General features: G+C 38.2%; 1 protein-coding gene across 1 annotated transcript in view; it reads left to right on the top strand.

Moving 5' to 3' along the window:
• LOC126284301 (cadherin-23) overlaps window positions 1-21,343 on the top strand; it is a 391,034-nt gene extending 369,691 nt beyond the window's left edge. The window contains exons 27-30 of the mRNA XM_049983132.1: window positions 4,391-4,578; window positions 5,104-5,227; window positions 10,785-10,909; window positions 19,351-21,343. Coding sequence (XP_049839089.1) covers window positions 4,391-4,578; window positions 5,104-5,227; window positions 10,785-10,909; window positions 19,351-19,531 — 618 coding nt within the window. The 3' untranslated portion in view covers window positions 19,532-21,343. The remainder of the gene's footprint in view (window positions 1-4,390; window positions 4,579-5,103; window positions 5,228-10,784; window positions 10,910-19,350) is intronic.
• The last annotated feature ends 522 nt before the right edge of the window (window positions 21,344-21,865 follow it).

Below are 21,865 nucleotides of genomic sequence, written 5' to 3'. Positions count from 1 at the left end.
CAAGAATGGGGAGGAGATGATGGGACAGAGGGGGAAGAAACTGTTTGCTGGATGGTGAGGGGATAGCTACTCTGGCCTCAACCTATCACACTACCTTGTTCGCACACCCTCTACACAACAGTTTCCATCCCTTCTGTCCTATCACCTCCTCCCCTCTGCCAACCGCACCCACCTTTCTTCCTTTGCTCCTCTCCTTTTTATTCATTTTCCCCACCTCCCTGTCCCATGACCTCCTGACACTGTGCCTGTTGGCAGTCTAGTTCCTGCACACTGTGCCAGACAGTCTTCCTCCTCCTCCCACATGTACACTGCTATCCATCCCCCTTTCCTGCCCCCCTCCATATTGCTGCTTCCATTACACGTGAAAGTTGCATTCTGGTCTAACCTGCTGGAGTTGTTGATCATGTTTGCATGAGGTATATTTGCTTGTGTGAATGAATGGTGTGTGTTTCTCTTTCATTTTCTGACAAAAGGTGTGTGCAATTTAATTGTGCCTGTCCGCAAAAGTTCATGTGAGGTGGATAATATCCCCAATGAGTACCTAAAAAGTTGTGGTTCTGTATGTAATATGTAATGTTCTTCATCATTTATGCAACGCATCATTAATTCAGGTGTTCTCCCTCACATATTGAAATATGACATTGTTAAGCCTCCCTACAAGAATATTGACTCCATAACTAGTGCCCATTGTCACTCCTTACATGATTTTCTAAATTTTTTGAGAAGGTAATGTCTTCAAGGCTTGTCACCTACCTGTGTAGTAATCACAGTCTGAGTTTCCAAAGGACCACTCTACTGAATCAGCTATTTATACATTAATTGAGAACATTATAAAACCTTTAAATGATAGAATATCAGCTGTTGAGACCTTCCGTAACTTGCCAAAAGCATTTGACTGCAAAATATTCTAATAAGGGAGCTAAGTTTTTGTGGAATATGTAGTTCAGCATGTGCCTGATTTTGTTCTTATTTAAGAAAGAGAATGCAGGATTGTTGGGTTATTTTTTTGGGAAGGAGAAGAGAATGCATGGAATACAAAGAAAGATACCACATTACCTACACAGAAAGAAATTACAGTGGGAGTCTGCAGGGTTCAATCACAGGCCCACTGCAGTTCTTGCTGTGTGTTAGCGATGTGCCATTCTATTTTAATCAGGGAACAGAATTAGTCCTGTTTGTAGGTGATAAAGCTTTGTCTTGAAAATGATCAATAAAGCATTAACGGAGAAAAATTTTGCATGTCCTATTAACCTAGTGTACCAATAAGAAATAATAAACAAGGTAGAAAGTTCTTGGATGTGCATATTGATGAACAGGTGAACATTTAAACACGAAAAAATGATGTAGTAGACCTGGTAAAATGTTTAGGTGTGGCTGCTTTTACCATTAGAATAGCTGCTAGCTTTTGGGATACAGAAGTCAGTAAATCAACATATTTTACATATTTTCATTCATTGATGTTTTATGGGATAATATCCTATTGTAACTCCTCACTTAAGCAAAAAGAACAAAAGGATGTAATTAGAATCATATGTGGAGTTCACTTCTTGCAGGCATCTTTTTAGGTAGTTGGGGATATAACCACAGCCTCACAGTATATTATTCAGTTATGAAATTTGTTATCAGCAGCCGTCCTGAGTTTGAGAGTAACAGAGGCAGTCACAAGTGCAACACTAGGAGGAAAAGTGACCTGTGTTATCCTGCAATGAATATATCTTTAGCACATAAAGGGGTGAAATATGCAACTATGAAACTGTGTGTTTATCGGGTCATAGAAATCGATTGTCTGACAGATAGTGTGTTTTCAAATATAGATTAAATATGTTTCTCCTTAATTAAGTCAAATTTGGCAGTATGCTTAAATAGCCTATTTCTTTAGACAGCTGCTGACAAAAAGCAGAAATCTAAGTTTAGATGATGGATCATAACAAATTTTTATTTGTCAGTACATATTTGTGAAACATATTTCCCACTCTCGACACATTCCATATTTCTGATCCTGTCTTTCATTTATCTCCTACATCAAACAACTGGTACAAAATTTGCCAACATGCTACTAAAACAGACTAGACTCACAAATAAAAACAGATTATTCATATGCAGAGCACGCATTCTGCGTTATGGAAACACAGTGACCACACTTTGAATTTTTTAAATTATACATTTCTTCTTTAGTTCAGTGAGTGAGCACTTCTTGGGACCTTTTCACCTGACAGGTTATATGTAACTCTTTCAAATCATCTTATGGTGACTTGGTAATGAGTCAAAACAGCTAATGATACCATTCATGTGATCTGAGACTGACACACATAATTTAACTAATCAAATATAGTATTCATACATATAAGTTCTCTGGCAGAAGTCAGGCCTAAATTACCTCATTTACAAGAACACCAACCTCAGCAAACAGTATGTGGTAGCCCTCACTAAATGCTTTGTGTACTCATCTTTGTTTAGTGTCATGTGTTGCCTGTTGTTTTCTTTTCTTATTTTCAAATTAGAGACAACATACTTGAGTTTGGGCAAGACTCCCATGACACCAGAAAGGATCGGCAATTGCTTTTACAGAAACACAGATCAGATCACAGGTGTAACACACACACACACACACACACACACACACACACACACCAGTTTGTTTCTATACACATGCGCTCCACCAGAGGGTGGTGAGTATTATATGTGTGCTGGAATTGCAGGAGACAGGCTTGTAAGTCTGTATCTGCTCCCAGCTCATATTACAAGATTTTATTTTGAATCTACCTAGAACAACTGGCTTCTTCAGTAGACATTCCTAACACATAGGTATTTTATAAGTATGTCATGTTATCCTGCAAAGCCACTTTACACAATCCAAAAGTTTTTGAAAGAGTACAACAGTTGCCTTATTTTCTTTTTTTCAAATTAGAGATAAATCCAGTTCATAACAGGTCTTGGGTATGACTCCTACAACACCAGAAAGGACTGGCAATTCCTGTGATCGTACGCAATTCAGTGAGTGCCTGTGCATGATGGGTAGATGGCAGTGGAAATTATTTTAAGCACTGGTTATGGATTTCTGAGTAGAGAACTAATTACAAAAGGATTTGTTACATGTATTTTTAGGGACTTATCATCTCAGTTTGGTGTGAAGAATCTCCCCCAAAATGTATAAAAGTTTATTTAATAGATCCTATATATGTCAGTTTCAATATTAGGTACACAAAATATTCTAACAGTTCAACACAGTTTGTAGACAATTGGCACAAAGCATATCTTGCAGGTATATTGCATTTTCTCGAGATCAGTGCCCTTCAGATCCAGTAATTTTAGCATACTCAGCAAGGTGAATCAAATTTTCAGATTTCTGTTAGTGCTCCAGTCCTTTCAGACTCCAGATAAGGTTGCCCCTTGATGCTGGTCTATGAATCTTAAAAAAAAAAAAAGTATCACCTACAGTTTGCTCATAACAAAAGTTTGACCACTTTCTATTTTCAAAACTTTTTTAAGCTTATGTTACAAACAGTACAAACACATATTGTAATGCAATCCAGGGACAGGGATTTGTTTGCTCTTTAGTCTCATGAACACTTGACTTGATTTTATATTTTGTCTCCTACAAACACTTTGACTATAGTTTGGAATAGTAATGCCATAAAACCACACTGTCGTGGGCAGACAGCTTTCTTACTTTTTTTCTATCTACAAACAGTAAATTTCAGTCTATGTTACATAGAAGTAAGCAGTGACATGAAATAATATTTCCAATATTGCCTTAGCCTTTGATCTTGGTTGCTCTACACTCAGTGCTGTATGTCATTGACAGTGTATGTGGACACAAGCTACTGAGATAACTATTTGTGACCCTCTCTTGAGATTAGTTTTATAGAGCACAATGACAAATTAAAATTGGCAGCATAACAAGGCAAAACTGGCCTAAAAGAGACAGAAAACTGCTAACATTGATAGCTGTAAATTTCTTAATATTACAAAATTAAGTTTAGCCTGACCAAGTAAAGTGTGTGACGTGTAATAGTGACACAACTGTATTGCATTATACACTAGGAAGGAAACAGATTGTGTTGTTTGCATATCCAAGAATATGAGACTTGGAACAGATAACATAATTCTTGCTTCCTCCATGGTTGACAAGAAATCAAAACACCAAGAAACAAAAATACCATTTTATCATCCTGCATCTCAATTAATTTCAAAGTTACTATTGCCTTTACAAACAAACACTCTCACTGGCCACGCACACTGTCAGATAAGAGGCACATGATCATCTCGAATCTCCTGTATGTTGTACTGTGTTGCAGTGAAGATATAAAATAGAGTTTATTATATAAGTAATGAAGCCAAACAACACTGTAATTTAAAGTTTAAGAGAAAACTTTTCTTTATTTTACAGATATTTGTAGTTCGAGATCGTGATCTTCTGAGATTTGTCTTCACTCGGCCACCTACAGTGATACGTCGACTTCTACCTGAGTTCCAGCGAGCTGTCGAAAAAGCTCTTTTGCTTCCAGTCAGTCTGAATGTGTATGATACACAGTTCTACAGCAAGGATGATGGAAGCCTGGATTTTGGTAGTACAAGGTATATTTTGTAGGCTGTAAATCATCCTGCTAATAGAATGAAAAGTTATTCACCATTCTATATTTCTTTACAGGTTTTATCTTGTATGTAGCTTCAATCCACCATAGTGCATGAAAATTGACAGTGAGAATAATAAATTGTAATTTACCATCTGTTGATTACACCAGACTCATTATTATTTTGTTGGGTGCAGGTTTTCTATGTGTTCTGACCTGGTTTCACACTTTCAGTTATTAATCTCTGTTCTCTGTAAGTGATGTGTCTTTCATGTCAGTCAGTTATGAACAACGTCTTTTTATCATTAGCATATGGTACATGTGGGATCTTACACAACCCAGGTTCCATCAACGTAACATTTTATACATGTGTGATTGTTAATCTTATATCTTACATTATATTAGCTGAATAGTCTGTCCTTGTCATCATCAAATATTATTCAATTAGGTTTTTTCACTATCATGACTTAAAGAAACAGATATAAGTAAAGTCATATTTTAAGTGCTATTCCTAAATTTCATATTACAGTTCCTGCTTCCAACTAGTGGGAAAAGAGAGTTATGATCTAAAAGATATGGAGTCATTACTACGAGACTCTGGCAATTCTGACCTTGATAAAGTGTACAGTGACTTTGGAGTTCAGGCAGTGCAGGTGAGATGAGCAACTACTATGTTCCTTTCATGAAAAGACAATGACCTGTCATAGATGTTACTTAAAATGTAAAGTTAATTTTCATTTTCAGTTATTACAATGTTTAGCAGGTATTTATAGCAGGACAGACAAAGCACCTCCTTGACATTGTAATTTTTGAGAGTAATATGGCAATTGAAAGTCCTGGCAGAACTGAATAAATTTAAAGTAGAGGTAGCAACAAACCAAACAGTGGAAGTGTTGAGTTATTGTGACTGGCACATAACAGGAGTGAAAATTTTGCTGCCTTTTGGAAAAATCCTTTGTTGAGCCTCTCTCTCTCTCTCTCTCTCTCTCTCTCTCTCTCTCTCTCTCTCTCTCTCTCCCACCCTCCCTCCCTCACTACCTACCCCTTGCCCCCCTCCCTTCCCCACTCCTGGCCACTATCTCCTGTGTGGTTACAACCGAGCCATATCTGCAAAATCTGTATGTTATACCTACCACAGCACACAGCACTGACTTTTTACCATTGTGCCTGGAAATAAGGAACATCCTGCCCACACCCCTTCCCAAGCACTCTCCTAAAATGGTATTATGCTGTCCACTGTCTATGCAATATCCTTGCCCATCCTTATGTCACACCCAGTCCCAATCTCTTGCCACATGGGCTCTATCCTTGTGGAACACCCAGGTGCAAAATCTGTCGAATACACCTACCCAGCACATCCTGATTCTGTCCAGTCAGAGGCAGGGCCACTTGTGAAAGCAGTTGTGTCATATACCAATTATACTGCAGTTTTTGCACAGCATTTTGTTTGAGCATGACCACCAACCACCTGTCCCTGACTGAATGACCATTACCCAACTGTGCCCAAGAACAGAGCAGACCACTCAGTGGCAGAATGTGTTACTGACCACAACATACTAGGTTCTAAATAGCTACTTTAGAACTCATGACATCTGGGTCTGTCCACCCTCATCCCCAATAGTGGCTTCTCTGAACTACACAGATGGGAGTTGTCCTCACAACACATCCTTCATTGTCATAATCCTGACCTCCTGATGCCTCTACTATTTGGTGAGTTGTTACTTTTATTACTAAATTTTTATATTATTTATTCATTACATTATAACCGCTCTCCAGTTTTTCTGTTAACAGTAATTACTTCCATATAGAAAACAGTTTGTTGTGTTTTCCTGTCAAGCCTTTAATGTAATTTGGGATTTGGTTATTACATCAGTTCTTGACAATGCCCTGTTCTTTGTATTTGTTTTCATACAAAGGTCTACAAGAAAATCTTAATGCTTTGATTACTATTGAGTCAGTAAGTAAAGATAAGTTATACTGAATACACAACATATCTCTAAATATCTGTTTATATAGTCCCCAAATTGTATTTATGAGACAGCATAGTGACATTGAGTGTCTAAATTTTACAACCAATGGTTTACTTGTTTCATTATCGTATGCTACTATGCACATTAATTATACTTTCATCCAAACATTCTCATATTTATGCAACTTTTGTGCCTTAATTTATGATATACAGCACACACCAGAGCAAAGCAGGTTGTGCCTAGTTAAAAAATTCAAACTACAACTTCAGCCTGTTTTGCTTATAATGCCACAATATATGACAGACTGAACACATGGATTTGCACATTTTTGATTTTCAGTGCTGATCTTTCTTAGTTAAGGGCTCAATTTTAGTCACTTCAATTTTAATACTGCCAGAGGGAGACACTTTTCATTACAATTTTTACTTTGTTTTTCTTCCTGTCATTGAGAAGTTATAGAGAATAAAAATTTCATTTTATTCTGAAAGTGGTACTACCATCTGTTGACATTTTATGCTACCGAGTAAGTCACCAGAATGTGCCTGACAGGGAATTCAGTCATTAGAAGATTCTCCTTTCAAATTATGGACAGTTATATGAGTCAGAGCCAAGTTTACACACTGATTGTCTCAGATTTTTATTTATTTATTTAGATTTTTTTGCATGAAACCAGCACAATGATGGCTTTTTACGAATGTCAGACATAACAATATGAAACAATATGACAGATTATATTTACAAAATAATATGTACCATTATAGTTGCATCTTACATCTATTTTATACATTTATTACTTTATGACTGATCTTCTCATGTCACTAGCATTGTCTTGGAATTCATTCATTGAATATAAACACTTTTCTATTAGAAAAGATTTTAATTCATTTTTAAAATCAGTCCCTTACATGTTCTTAAATAGTTTTGTAGTTTGGTAAACCAAATCAATCCATTGATGCAAGGGCTCCTATCCATAATTTTTAATTTTGTTCTTTTCCAAAAGTAGGAATAGTTTGTTCTGGCATTGGGCTCATGTACATACTGTACATGATAACTTCAGTTGGATAACAAAAAATTTAAGGAATTTAAATGTGTATGAAGTACATATAGTTAACTGTTTGTGATGCACAAATACTTCATGACATCTTTATCTAAGGCCTGTCCCCTGCATAAGTCTTGTTGGTCATTTCTGTAACAGCAATATTCTTCTTAAGTGGGCATCAGCTGCACAGCACAATAAAACAAGCTGTAACTAAGGATGCTGTAAATTGTTTCACAGTAAACTATTTCTAATGTTTGACTAGGAACTGTATTGGTGAGCTGGCTAACCAGATACAAGCCACTGTTGACTTTTCCACCTGCAAAATTAATTTTCATCAACATACACACTTAGAATTTTACAGTGCTGGTTTTTGTTGCTAAGATATTATGTACATTGTTTACACTGGTGTGGTGAGAACTTTCTATATATACCTTGGTGAGAACAGCCTGTTTTAAATGCCAATAATTAAGATTTGGTGACATTCGCCTTGAGGCCCTCAGTGTTCAAGTATTTCATTAATTATTTTACATCACTAGTAGCAAAAGATTCTACTTCCTTATATTCTCTACTATAGGATAAGATTGGGGTGTCACCTATATAGCTTATAATGTGGGCATTATTAGGTGTGCAGTGTTATTAATATAATATGGGGAAGGGAAAGAGAGCAAGAATTGAGCACTGAGGCATACCTTGCACTAATGGTTCACTGGCGGATTGAAAGTTGATGTCTTTCTTTCATCTAATTTGTATGTCAGTTTAGTGCATTGCTAATGATTGAATAAATATGTTGCTATAAGATGCGTAAATGGCTCCCCTATATGATGTGTAAGCTATTGCTTACTTTGTCAAATACTTTGGTCAGGTCTAAAAATATAGCTTCAGTTTGCATCCTGTGGTCCAACAGGCAATATACTTCATAAAAGAACTGTGTAGCTACAGTGCTCTTGCTTAGCCTTTTTTAAAAGCCATACAGAGAATCTATATGCTGTTTGTGTTTTGTGAAAAAGGCACTAAGTAGGAACAAAATAATACTTTTGAACATCTTACTGTTGCTGACCAAAAGACTGGGGATGAACAGCACCCTGGAGGGAAAACACAGCAAGCCATGGTGGCCCAGGACATGCAAACCAGGGTGCAAAAAATCCAGGAGACCTCACGGCTGGTGCTCAAGCAAGCATTCTGCGAGACTGCACGTATTGACAGGTGTCAGCTTGTATGTAGTCAGAAAATGCGACAATGCATTGTCATGAGAAGAGGCAGATGTGGATTTCTTTATTTGGTTCTTCAACATACTTAGAGGCAGGCTGAAATGGGGCAATGAGCAGATGCTGGGATGACAGTTGGGAAGACAAACATCTTCAAACTCCTGTGACATAAATTAATAACCTTTATTGGACACAAAGTTCCTGAGAAATCTCTCAATAGCAGAAGTGATGAACAATGTGTGAACAATGACTGTCAGTGAAGTGAAGGATAGCTTGGCTACGTACTAGAAACAAGACAAGGCATTGACTGCCAAAAACTATATGCTGCCCAAAAATGCACCCATAAAATTGATGTGCACCCTGCACCAAGGGCTGGCCAAGGAGAAAATTGGCACAGCAGTGCAGTCAGCTTCTGTGCACAGGCTTCACAAGCTCACTCTAGACGTTTGATATTGCGATTGATGGCGGCCAAGGCTGTTGCAACCTCTCATGCTGTCAATGGAAAATCCAAAAAGGTTTGCTGCAAAGTATTGTCCAATCTGAGTGCACAAGAACCTCCTGACATGTGAACTGTAGATCGGCCCCCACTGGCAGCATTTTTTATGCTGAGTAGTGGAGCAGTAAAACTGAGAAAGAGGACCCAGCTCTGCAGTCAGTGGACAATCCTGTCTGGGACCTTGGAATGAGGGCCAAGTAAGGAAACCAGTGGTTTGTGGTTAGTGACGAGGAAGAACCTTGCCCCATACATGAAGATGTGAAAGTTTTTAATACCGAAAAACAATAGCCTGCACCTCATTCTCATCTGTGAGTAATTCCTCAGCACTATAGAAAGTGTCTTTGACATGTAAGCAGTGAGCTGTTTGGTCCCATCTGGGTTCTGTGGGACAGAACGACACTAGTGCCACATTGGGGCATGTCACTCTCCAAGGCTAATGGTTTAGCTAACATAAAAGAAGCCAAGCAGTGAGCAGAGCACAAACACAGCTCGAGGGACTGAAAATCCTGCTGAAATCCACAGACCAGACAAACTAAATGTCCTCCTGATGAAGCCATTGAAGAGGATGGCAGATGTGTGCAGCCTGGGGAGCTAAAATTGCACTTTTATCAGCTTGCAATAATGGCCATTCTTCAGAAGATACTGGAAAATTGTCTGTATATTTAATAAATGCTCCGCTTGTGTAGAATGTGAATTCCAGATGTCACCAAGGTAGTTCACTGAACAAGAAATGTCCTGAATCAACTGCTCCAAATATTGTTGATAAATTCCCAGCACAGATGAGATTCCAAAAGCCAAATGCTTAAACTGGTAAAGCCCACAGTGGGTACTGAGTAGTAAATAAGTCTGAGAAGTTGGTGATCTGGGAAAAATACTGTCCACCCCTCCTCTGTCGCACCCCTTCCTCCCTCCTGCAACTTTGCCAATAACTCCGCTGGCTGTGGAATTGGATACAAGTCTATGACTGCAAAAATCACACGGTGACATCAGGTTTCTGAATCAAACAAGAGGAGTGGCCCTCTGACTCTGTGAAATAGGATAAATGACACCCTGATGCTGCCTGTGCTGCAGCTCAGCCTTTCCATTAAAAAAAATGCTTTTGAATGCTTTTCTTGCAAGTTTATTTTCACAAAATTCACACTGGTCGGGTGCACACTTCAACTTCAGCCTAGGCCTGTATATATTAAATACCACATTGATATAGAGCTGGCCACTGTGGCCGAATGGTTCTAGGCACTTCAGTCCGAAACTGCGCTGCTGCTGTTGTCGCAGGTTCGAATCCTGCCTCAGGCATGGATGTGTGTGATGTCCTTAGGTTAGTTAGGTTTAAGTAGTTCTAAGTTCTAGGTGACTGATGACCTCAGATGTTAAGTCCCACAGTGCTCAGAGCCATTTGAACCATTGATATGGAAATGCAGTGGCAAATAACAAAGATAACTGAATAACTAGAAGGCAGCATTTGATTGAGCAATTGCAGCAGCAATTTATTTTATATTGCAGAGATGTGCTCCACCTATTGCAAAGGCTGAAGCATCGTGGATACAGCTGTGGGTGCTGGCAATAGCTGGCTTTGTTGGTGCGGCAGCTCTAATTGCTGTTATTGTCACATGCTGCCTTTATAGTGGGTAAGTGCAATTCCAGTTCTTTTATTTAATACAAACCTAATGATATATGAAGAAATAGAAGTTTCAACATCACCAAATGATGATGTCATTCTCTCTTAGATTACTAAACCATTTCCATGAAAGCTCAGAAATATGTGTTATTTTCTGATATGATAATAGCATTTCCAACTTCTGTATAAAATGAACTACAAGATCTAGTCTTTTCCTTCCCCTTTTGTGTATGCCTTCCCCCCCCCCCCCCCCCCCCAAAGTTGTGATGGAAGTGTAGTGATCACCATTTTATTTTATCTGTGTATCTTGTGTCCTTCAATGCTGTGTGACAAACAACAGATAATTAATTTAAGAGTTTTATAAATAATCTAAAGAGATAAGAAAAATTCATTATAAGCATGTGTGGGTTAGTGAAAAAGCCTTTTCTATCAGTCGCAGAAAGAATAAAGATGAGAGAAAACTGATCATGTTGGTCAATTACTGATGATCACAGTGTTATATAGGATTAGCTTCCTTGATAATGAAGCATGTGCAAGTTGCAACAGGGGAAAAATGCACAAAAACCTTTGGAGAGAAGAATAAAAACATCTAAATTAAAAAACTACATTAATTATATAAGATCCTCATCTGTTTTCCACTCCAGTGTAAAATAAGAGGTAAAACTGAGATTCTAATTCAAGTAAGCTCATGCTTTACAGATGCCCTTTAAATTTCTTTCACATTAGTTTTGATATCTTTATTATCTGAACTGATGCATTATATAATACCCCTATTCTGTGTGGAAGACAGATCTGTTCTGATGGAGACCGTCTTAACAGCCATGTCACCACTTATATCGGTACAATATCATTCTCTAATTATCCTACTAATGAATACAGCAAATCTCTGGGAACCCAAATCATTAACTGACTTATTTAGTGAATTATAGGGGCACTTCCAGATTAACATTGTACAATTGAGTCTTTTCTATATGATCTTTCCTTAAATCAAATCTGCTGCAGGACCTAAAATGAAGTCCATCACAAAAATCTACAAATTATGAAACTCTAAAATACTTAATAGTCCCATGCTGTATACACTGGCAGGTACAACAACAACTGCACCTTGAGGAATGCAACAGAACATGTAAGTTTTTTGTGTCAGTTTCAGGTTGTAATATTTGTGCATATAATAAGGAAAGTTCTTGCAGAATGTAAATAATTTAGGAGTAAAGGAGACCCCTCACCAAATAACAGAAGAATCACTGAGCCATCGACAAGCATGCACAAAGAGAAAGAAAACTTGATAGCTTTTGGAATAAACCCTGTGACGAGCTAGAGTACAAATACACACACACAAAAACACACACACACACACACACACACACACACACACACACACACACAAATGCATGCACATATACACTGGCACTTAACATTGTTCTAGCTGGATGTGCAAAAGCAGGATGAAGTGTTGGAGATATGAAGCTAGTGGCTCAGAGGGAGACAGCAGTTTTGCTGGCAAGAAATGCTGGAGGGAGGGGTGGCAGTTGCATGGGCTAGGCATGTGACTCATGGGTACCACAGATGGTGAGTTGTGGTGCATGATGCAGATGACATGGAAGTGTAGATGGGGAGGGAGTAACAGGACTGAGGAAGGGGGAACTGTTGGATAGAGAGTTTGGGGATATTGGATTAGCAGAGACAGAGACCAGGAGGGTTACAGGTAAAAAGCATGCATTGCAAGGGTAAGTCCTGTCTTCATAGTTCAGACAAACTGATGCTGGAGGGAAGGATAGAGGTGGCATGGGTTATAAACCAGCCATTGGACCTGAGCATGTGTCACTGGACAGTCAACTTCATTCTCATCCACAGTTTGGTGGTGATCATACAATGTGGTGAGCAGCTGATCGGTTGTCATGCTGACATAAAAAGCTCGGCAGTGATTGGTGCAGAGTTGGGATGTGACGTGGTTGCTTTTACAGGTGGCTCTGCTTCTGATCGAATTGAATAAGCTGGTGACAGGACTGGAGTAGGAAATGCTGGGTGGATGGATTGGGCAGCTCTTGCATCTGGGTCTTCCACAAGGATATGATCTCTGTGGCTAATAGTAGGGTGTGGGAGTGGCATAGGAATGGACAAGAATGTTGTGTGGCTTGAGTGGATGATGAAATACCAATTTAGGAGGAGTGGGAAAGACCTTGAGTACGATGTCTCTTATTTATGAGCACAATGATAGATAATAAAGGCCTGGCAAAGGATTTGGTTCAGTTGCTCCAGCCCAGGGTGATAATAGGTGATGAGGGACCTGCTCTTTTGTAGCTGATTATTGAGCATAGTAGAAGGATTAGGGGTGTGTGAAGGTATGACATGGAAATATGTTTGAGGCTAGTTTTGGGGGTACTGTATTTCTGTGAAGTCATCCAGCGTATTGGGCAAGGGAATTCTCATTACTGCGTGTATATTGTCCATGGACAGCCAGGATCTATGGTAGGGATTTTTTGGGATTGAAGAGGTGACAGCTGTCAAAATTCAGGCTACTAAGTTTAATATGGTGTGGATGGAACCATCAGAGAGATGGAGATCAATGTCCTGGAAGTTGGTCTATTGAGTTAATGAGGACCAGGTGAAGTGAAGATGAGGTGTCACAGCTGTGGATGAATGGGGATTTGTTTTGGCCCAGAATCCAGATCAGGAAGATATCATCAGTGAACCTGAATTAGACAAAGGGATTGGGAGGTTAGGAAGGTTTCCTCTAGATGGCCGGTAGAAAGGTTGGCATAGGAGGGTGCCAAGCAGGTAATCATAGCTGTGCTGCAGATTTGTTTGTATAGCTTCCCTCATAGAAGAAGTACTTGCATGTGAGGATATATTTAGTATGGTGTAGTGGGTTTGGAGTCTGAAAGACATTGGGAAAGGTAGAGTTCAGTAGTATCAAGTCCATGGGGGGTGAGAAATGTTGCAGTATAGAGAGATGGGATCAACAGTGACTAGTAAAGATCCAGGTGGTAAAGGGGGAGGGATGAGGGAGAGTCAATGAAGGAGGTGGTTAGGATCTTTGATGTGAGAGGCTAAGCTTTGGGCAATTGGTTCGAGATGATCAGCAAGAACAGATAACTTTCAGTATAAAAACAATAATTAGCTACAGCGTGGCATCCGTGATAGTTGGGTTTGTGGATTTTGGGGAGCATGGAGAAGGTGGGTATGTGGAGAGTTATTGGGGAGAGGAGGGAGATAGACTCTCCATAGTATCCAGAATCCAAAGAAATGCAGAATGCTGTTGTTAATCTTACCAGAAAAATTTCAATCCTATGTAAGTTTTGTTTCTGTCTAGAGGCCCCACCATCAGTGCCACAGCCAAGTTTAATCTAGCTGGATTTGTCAAAGGCGTATTCTCCTTCTCTTCATCCCCACAATGGAAACTCTTTTGCTACCCGTCTGTCCAAGCAAAGCCAATCTAATCCCAATGTTGACTTAGCTTCTCTCAATTCATACCACCATCCAACCATGACTCTCTCCCCCTTCCACATGACCAACCCTGGTTACGTTCCGGGGCAATTCCTAACTTCCTACATAGCCTCACTATCTTTCACTGGAACCCTTCCCAAGAACACTAACCACTCAATAGAAGAAATAACAACCAGTCAGAATCTCAAAACAAATCATGACATAATCATCCTCCATGCAGGTAAAGGCTCCACCAGTGTCAAGATGAGCTGCAAAGACTACCTGACAGATGGCTTCTGCCAGCTGTCTGACTCCTTCACTTATAATCTCTACCATAGTGATCCTATCAAAGAAGTCCAAAATAACCACCAAGGATGGTATGTGTACATTGCACAGAGGCTCTGCAGAGCATACAACAGATGTAGAGATTCTGTGTAGCTCAATGTACAAGATAACCTAATGAAAAGAAACATCTACCTAATGAAAAGAAACATCTCGGAGGTAAATACTGAGAACTAGTTTAAAAGGTGATATATAGAAACCTCTTTGCCAACAAGAAAGGTGCATCTTGTGCCTGGTCAACCTTACAGCCACTGGTGCAAATTAAGGCGTTATTCTCAAACTGCATATGAACATCCAGAAATGTTGAGCAAGCAATCAAAGCCGGAGTAGTCTTTATTGGAAGCTGAGTGGTTTCATAGTTATCCTTAGAGTGAATGATTGAATCTAGAGTAATGTTCTTTGGAAGCAAAGAGGTACCAAAATGATCTTGGAGCCATAGGAGGAGGGATGGGGGTAGGGAAGACACTCTCACAAAACACCCCCCCCCCCTCCTCCCCTTGTCAGGAATATAGTGGGTAAAGTGAGCTCAGGCTTTCATAGTACCATACAAAAACAAACTCTGGGAGACAACTAAGAAACAGTAGTGGCCTCACATTGCCAGTCAAGAGCATTTTCGAAGAAATGATAAAATATGGCTGGCAACATAGGGGACACTCACAAGCATATTTGGAGAGGAGTACAACACAGCAGAATGACAGTGATAATATGACACCTTCTGCATAGAGGCTTGTAAATGGATTATTGGGGAATGTACCAGTAGCCAAATGGGTTCTGCAGTGGTGAATCATGTAAGAGCTACGCAAAATTGACAGTCATGCAGGTGAAAATGTGATGCATCCATAGTCCAACTTTGAGAAGACTAAGAATTGATAAAAGACAAAGAAGGACCTGTTAGTAAATATTTGATGTCAACTTTCATAGTTTATGTACCACAATCTCAACCAATAATCTAAAACTAGCCTTCATTGCAATAGAGTTGTAGACTCATGAGAATAAAAAGAACCAAATAACACATAACGTGCAATCTGTTCTACACACTTCTTCATTAAGAACACCAGAGCAGTCTAACAGTGGTGACATGTTCTAAACATCACATTTGTTTTATAACCACTGAGTCTTATGGGGAGCTAGGGGAGGGATGTGAGTAAGGAGGCTAGGACAACGTTTCTAATCTTACATAAAGAGTTTCTGACTACAGAATTTCAGTGGTGACCAAAAAAAATGTACTAGTAGTAACTAGGGATTCTCTGTCTTTGGTTATTAATGTCTATTATAACTTCAGCAATAAATTACTGTTTAAGGCAACATAATTTAACATTGATTTTGTGGTGGGCATGCCAGATTGGGTGAAAATCACTGCGTGATTGTATATTTGAAGAGAGAAATCCCATTACCCCATAAATTAAACTCTCTTGTATTTTATTGTAGCTGTGTATATTCTAGACAATGAGAGATTTATTGTGGGGTGCCATGGTTCGAATGAACAAACCATGTGATCTTTGGATAATAACTCAGCTCCGCACACACACACACACACACACACACACACACACACACACACACACAAATCTGAAGATTCACAGTAAACCAGTTCTTCAAAATTGCCAAGACAGAAACACCTTAAGTTGTAAAGTGTAACCAGTTCTAAATTATGCCTCTTTGTCAATACAAATAACCTCCATACCAGGGTTGACCTGCATCTGACTTTCTTTTTAATCCATTATGATCACCAACAGTGTTTAAAATTTTCAACCTCTACACTTAAAACTGCTCTAACTCTCCCCTTCTCAGTTTTAATTCTTATCCTGTCTTTCTCCAACTGTCTTTTTTTCTCTTTCCTACCTCTGTCTGTCTCCCTTCCATTTAAAAAAAAATCTCTGTATTCTCATTGTTTGTGTTCTTAATAAGACTAAACTTTAATTCCTTCTTGACAGTTAGTGCATGAATTCTGTAATAAGACACACAACAATCATGACAGTTTCTATTGCTGTTTTCTCAGTCTTAAAGTAGTCAACTATGGAGTCACCATTTCATTACTTCCTCACTGTAAAGAAAATTGAATAATTTTATATCAGACAAAGTTTCCACAGCTGTTTTATTTAGATATGTCAAAAGCATCATGTGATGTAATCCAAATTATGGATTATTTCACATTGATATCATTGTGAATTGACCCCTTTTCTAGTTTTCCAGTCCTTGGCTTAATTTCTTGTTCACATTCCTTAACTTTTCTCATAGATTGATCTATTTCATCTTCTGATTTAGAAGGAAGACAGATTCAGTCTAGTGTTCTGTGGGAAGCATACTGCCCCTTGCAGTAAGCAATTCAGAGACACTGGAAATCGTGCAAATGGATGGTTAGAACGGATTTGAATCACTCTTCTCCAAAATATGAGTTGAGCCTCTTGCCACATCACCACCTCGCTTGGCTTCTGTTTTACATAGCCTGTGTTCCATTTTATAAAATTTATCTGTCATTTTACTAAGACATGATTCCAGATCACAGTGCATTGCACATATGTTGGCAAACTGGGACAATGCAAAGAAAATCTCTCTGAATGATTTTAGGCCTCAATAAAGTTTATGTCAGCCAGAGGCCTGGTGCAATCTGGAATTGCATAAGAAGATCAAAAAGATCATTGCCATAATGTGAAAGATCGGGTCTATCACGCAAATGCATGAGAGTATGAAAGATTAAGGAAAGAAAGAAGGAAGTTTAGAGCTTCATGTTCTGTTGATGATAAGGTAATTAGAAATGGAGCCCAAACTCTAATTGGAGAAGAATAAGGAAGGAAATTGGCTGTGTCCTTTTCAAAGGAACAATACTGGCATTTGCCTTAAGTGCTTCAGAGGTACCATGGAAAAGCTAAATCAGGATTTTTGGATAGTGATTTGAACCTTCATGTGTGATGCAGAGCATTTTTACTGTTTGGTTCAGCTTTGTTCATTTGTGCTTCGACATTCAGCTAAATAAATTTCCCCACACCAGAATTGACACAGAATGACACAAGGTAACTTTCAGCACATTCTCTTAGCAAACAGAATAACACTGTAAATGAATGTCAAAGTCAAGGTTGCAATGTGAAACACAACACAGTTCTTTCCATTCTGCACACCCCCAACATATAGTCTAAAGAGAGCAGGTGTGCTTCTGATTTTATAATATGTAAAAAGTGATGAGTAGGGATCATTAATTCACAACAGTTCTAAAAAAAAAATTTGATAATGAGCATATAGCCATTTGCACATACAGATGTTTAAAGTGAAAGTAAAATGAGTTGTTCCATATCATTATGATTAATCGTACAAATGATCCACAGAATATGAAACTTACTAATGAACTCTGCACACAAACAGGCTGCTTACACTTTCACAAAGACTAAAATCATTGGCAGATGAAGTGCCACTCATTTAAAGCTAAACAGACATCATTTTCACCATACTTAGCCTAACTGACATCAGACAGAAACAATAACTTCTCTTCAGATTCACAATCAGTTGTTCACATCAAACCGCACATGGACACTTTACTGGTAGGTGTGAAGAACAGCCCTTCTCGTGCCTAAGTAACCAATTAGGATTATCACATTAAGCTAGATAACTGCAATCATGTGTGTCTTTCTGATTTGAATGAGCTCTATTCATCAATTTATAAATGCACCTAGTGGGCAGAGCACTAGAGTCCAGCTGGAGTTTCAATCCTGGAAAAGAACACAAATTTTTCCTCATTCTGTTCCCTCCAGAACAGTTCCAGGCCCACTTAACCTGCTATCAAATTAGTGCCAGAGACCTTTCTTGCTGATAAAAGGCAGCCACAGTGAGGGACCCATCACTCTCCCCTTCTAGTGTCAGGGTGGAGACTTGCTACAACTACAGGCAGGCCAATAGCCCAGTCAAGAGCTTACACCACAGGCTTTACTTTACTTTAGTTTTCAGAATTAAATGTCAGAGCCAGTTTTCAAGCTTTTTTCTCAACAAACTGTTAAAAGTTTGTTACAAGTTTTGCTTAGTTACAGGAAAACTACTGAATGTATTGACTTCAAATTTTGTAAGTGGAACTCTCGTAAATGTTGTAAGTGTGAAAATAAAATAAAATTGATATCATTTTGTACAACTCACAATTATAAGAAATTATTATGCTATGTGTTGAAGCTCACCATACTTGTTTCCTCACTTGTAGATTTCTCTATTCATGCCACACCACATACTGATTGATACTTTCAGTAGCTGTATCCTACTGTAGACTCTTCAACTATGGTTGCACATGGTTGCAAGTGAATTTTTCTTTCTTTCACATCCTCACTGAAATACAAGTCCAGAGTCTTAACACAGCACCACCTCACAGGGTGTTAGAAAGATCACTACTGTCCTGTGAAACAACAGAATCGCCTTTCATGGACACTTAAGATAATTGAAATTGGAGAGAATGGAACATGAAATATTGAAAATCTCTGGCCTGCTGGCTGAAAAAGGCCAGAAGACTCTACACCAAAATATTGTGCCACGGAGTTGTCAGCATCTGCAGTTCTTTCAAAATTTCATAGAATGTAAGAGAAATGGTTTAGACAATTTTACTAAGCAGGATTTACTTTTTTGTCTTCATAATAGCCTTGAATATGAATTTTTTTGAGCCGCTTATCTGTTATGGTTGCAACATATAATTTAGATTGGTCTGTTAATTAGATACAAGCAGAAGCTGAGGCGCTGCTTGCCACCTCCACGCACACTGTCAGTGCCTGCTGGCAGCTTTGTTACATCGGGAGCAAGTGGCGGAGCTCCGACTGTTGTCCTGGGGCCACCTCCACCACAAGCAGAATGGGGAGCTCATGACAACCTCTCGTACCACAGCATCCCAGCACGATGAACTGTGATCATATATTTCACGTGTTTTATGGCATATGAAAGATACACTGCAAGACATACTACCTCATGTCAGATTTCTGATATGTGTAAATAGCTTATTAATATGGTATTCATTGCTATGCAATGACAAATGTTATAAGAAATGCCTTCCTGATGATATATCCAACAGATATCTACTTACAAGCTGAATCTTGTGCATTCAGCAGAGAAAAGGTGATAGTTGTTCTGATGATGATAGGGATTCAGCAGCATACTAAAGAGTGAATAATATAAAGTTGTTTGATACTTTTGCAACAATTATAAAAATAAATTAAATTATGCTTCAACATTTTATTTCTTTGAAATTAATATGTGAGAGCTTTCAGCAACTACCGACTTTCTATCTGTGATATACATTACTTTAATATTGTGATTCAGCAAGTTAAGGCTGTTGAAACTACTGAATATGTATAAATACAAATAAGAAATGAATATCTTACATGAAGTGAATGACAGATGCAGTCAAAACAGTACTTGTGTGGTCTCATAAATATCTTTCAGAACTATTTAAGTTTCTTGCTGTGGTTTATTTTGCTGCAGCTACTAGTCATACTATCAACCAAAGCTGCAGTGAATTTTGCTATACTTAGCCATAGCATACAGTATAGCTTTTCTGTGACATTCATTAATCACTGTGTTTAGAAAGGTGGGGGAAATATGTGACCATTGCAGCTGTCAGTAAGTTACCAACCAGTTTAAAATTCTGTCACTGTTTATTGCTTTTAGTATGAGTTCACTGTCAGAGGTGTCCCTTATGACTACTTTCAATCTTTGAATCATGATCTGTTTTTGTTTCATGAATGTAAAACAGTTGTTGTAGTTCCAACTTTAATTTTAGGTAAGTCCTTATTAGTCTACCATGGTATCCATCACAAATGTAGAGGCATCAATGAAATAAGGAGAAGTAATAAAATCTGTTCACATTTTTGAAACAAGTCTCTCACAAACACTGGAAGATCATATTTATCCCACTTTACAGCACATCCAGATGTGAGTTCTCTGAGTTTCTAACTTCAGATGCACATCATACATATGAGAATCAATGTTAAAAATGGCATAAATGTTTCTTCTAGTTGAGGAAAGTTTATTCTGCCATATAAATGTGACCAAGTGAGGGAATACAGCATGATCTGCCTTTATCTGTCATCTGCCCAGAAACATATATCATATGTCTAAATTGATTAACATTCAGAGAAAACAAAAATCATGGTACACTCATTGTGTGAAAGTGCTATGTTGGAACACAAGATGAGGCTTAGAGCAACCTAATTACTTCCATTTTCTTCTAGTTTACTGTTGTGAAATACAAAATAAATGAAAATTAGTATGTTAAACTATTTTTGTGATATATTAATACCACTGTTTTGTAAATTGTGTTTTTGTAAATATTTGTTTCAATGCATGTATACGTTAACTTCAACTTGTAAACCTTATGTAAATAAATTATTTCCCAGAGGAGAAACATGTTGTTATGAAAAGAGAGTGCATTTAGGAATAAACATGATGTTCTACATATTTATAAAATTTATGACAATTTATATGCACTAAATAAAAAATTGAGACTTAAACAAGAAGGGACAGTCGTACTTCAGTGAATTTGTTGGTGAGTGCAGAAGCAAGTATGCACTAAAAGGTCTCAATTCTCTCAATCTGTAGTCTTGAGTTCACAGAAATTTGAGGCTTTATTCAACATACACTAATAACTACAGTATATCATTCAAATGGGAACAGAGACATGACCATTAGAAATTAAATGATGGATATTTAATACAAAGCAGTTCTTAGAATTCCTATCTTGTACATCACATTCTGTATTGAAACTTCCTGGTGGATTAAAACTGTATGTCAGACTGAGACTTGAACTTGGGATCTTTGCCTTTCATGGGCAAGTACTTTACCGACTGAGCCACCCAAGCACAACTCACAACCTGTCCTCACAGCTACACTTCCACCAGTATCTCATCTTCTAGCTTCCAAATTTTCATTCTGGAAGCATTCTGTATTATTTACAAATTAATAAGAAGAGTTACTTTATACGACTAGACATAGTCACACTTTTCCTGTCGAGTTGTGCTATAAAATGAACAGCAGGTGTCTGAAAATTACACCTGGTGAATTCTTCAAAAATTACCCTATTGAGATTGAAGTACAGTTACTTCTCACCCAGAGGCACTGATGAACTGCAGGAGCATCCATGGTACAGTTTAACGCCCTGGCACCCAAAAGGAAAAAAATGGAAAAGGGAAAGATAAAACTGAAAAAGAAAAGCGAAAAATTAATAAAAATTAATTAGTCA

Source organism: Schistocerca gregaria, chromosome 8 (assembly GCF_023897955.1).
Source record: "Schistocerca gregaria isolate iqSchGreg1 chromosome 8, iqSchGreg1.2, whole genome shotgun sequence".
Lineage (NCBI taxonomy): Eukaryota > Metazoa > Arthropoda > Insecta > Orthoptera > Acrididae > Schistocerca > Schistocerca gregaria.
The sequence above is the reverse complement of the archived record's forward strand: the minus strand, read 5'-3'. Positions and strand labels throughout refer to the sequence as shown.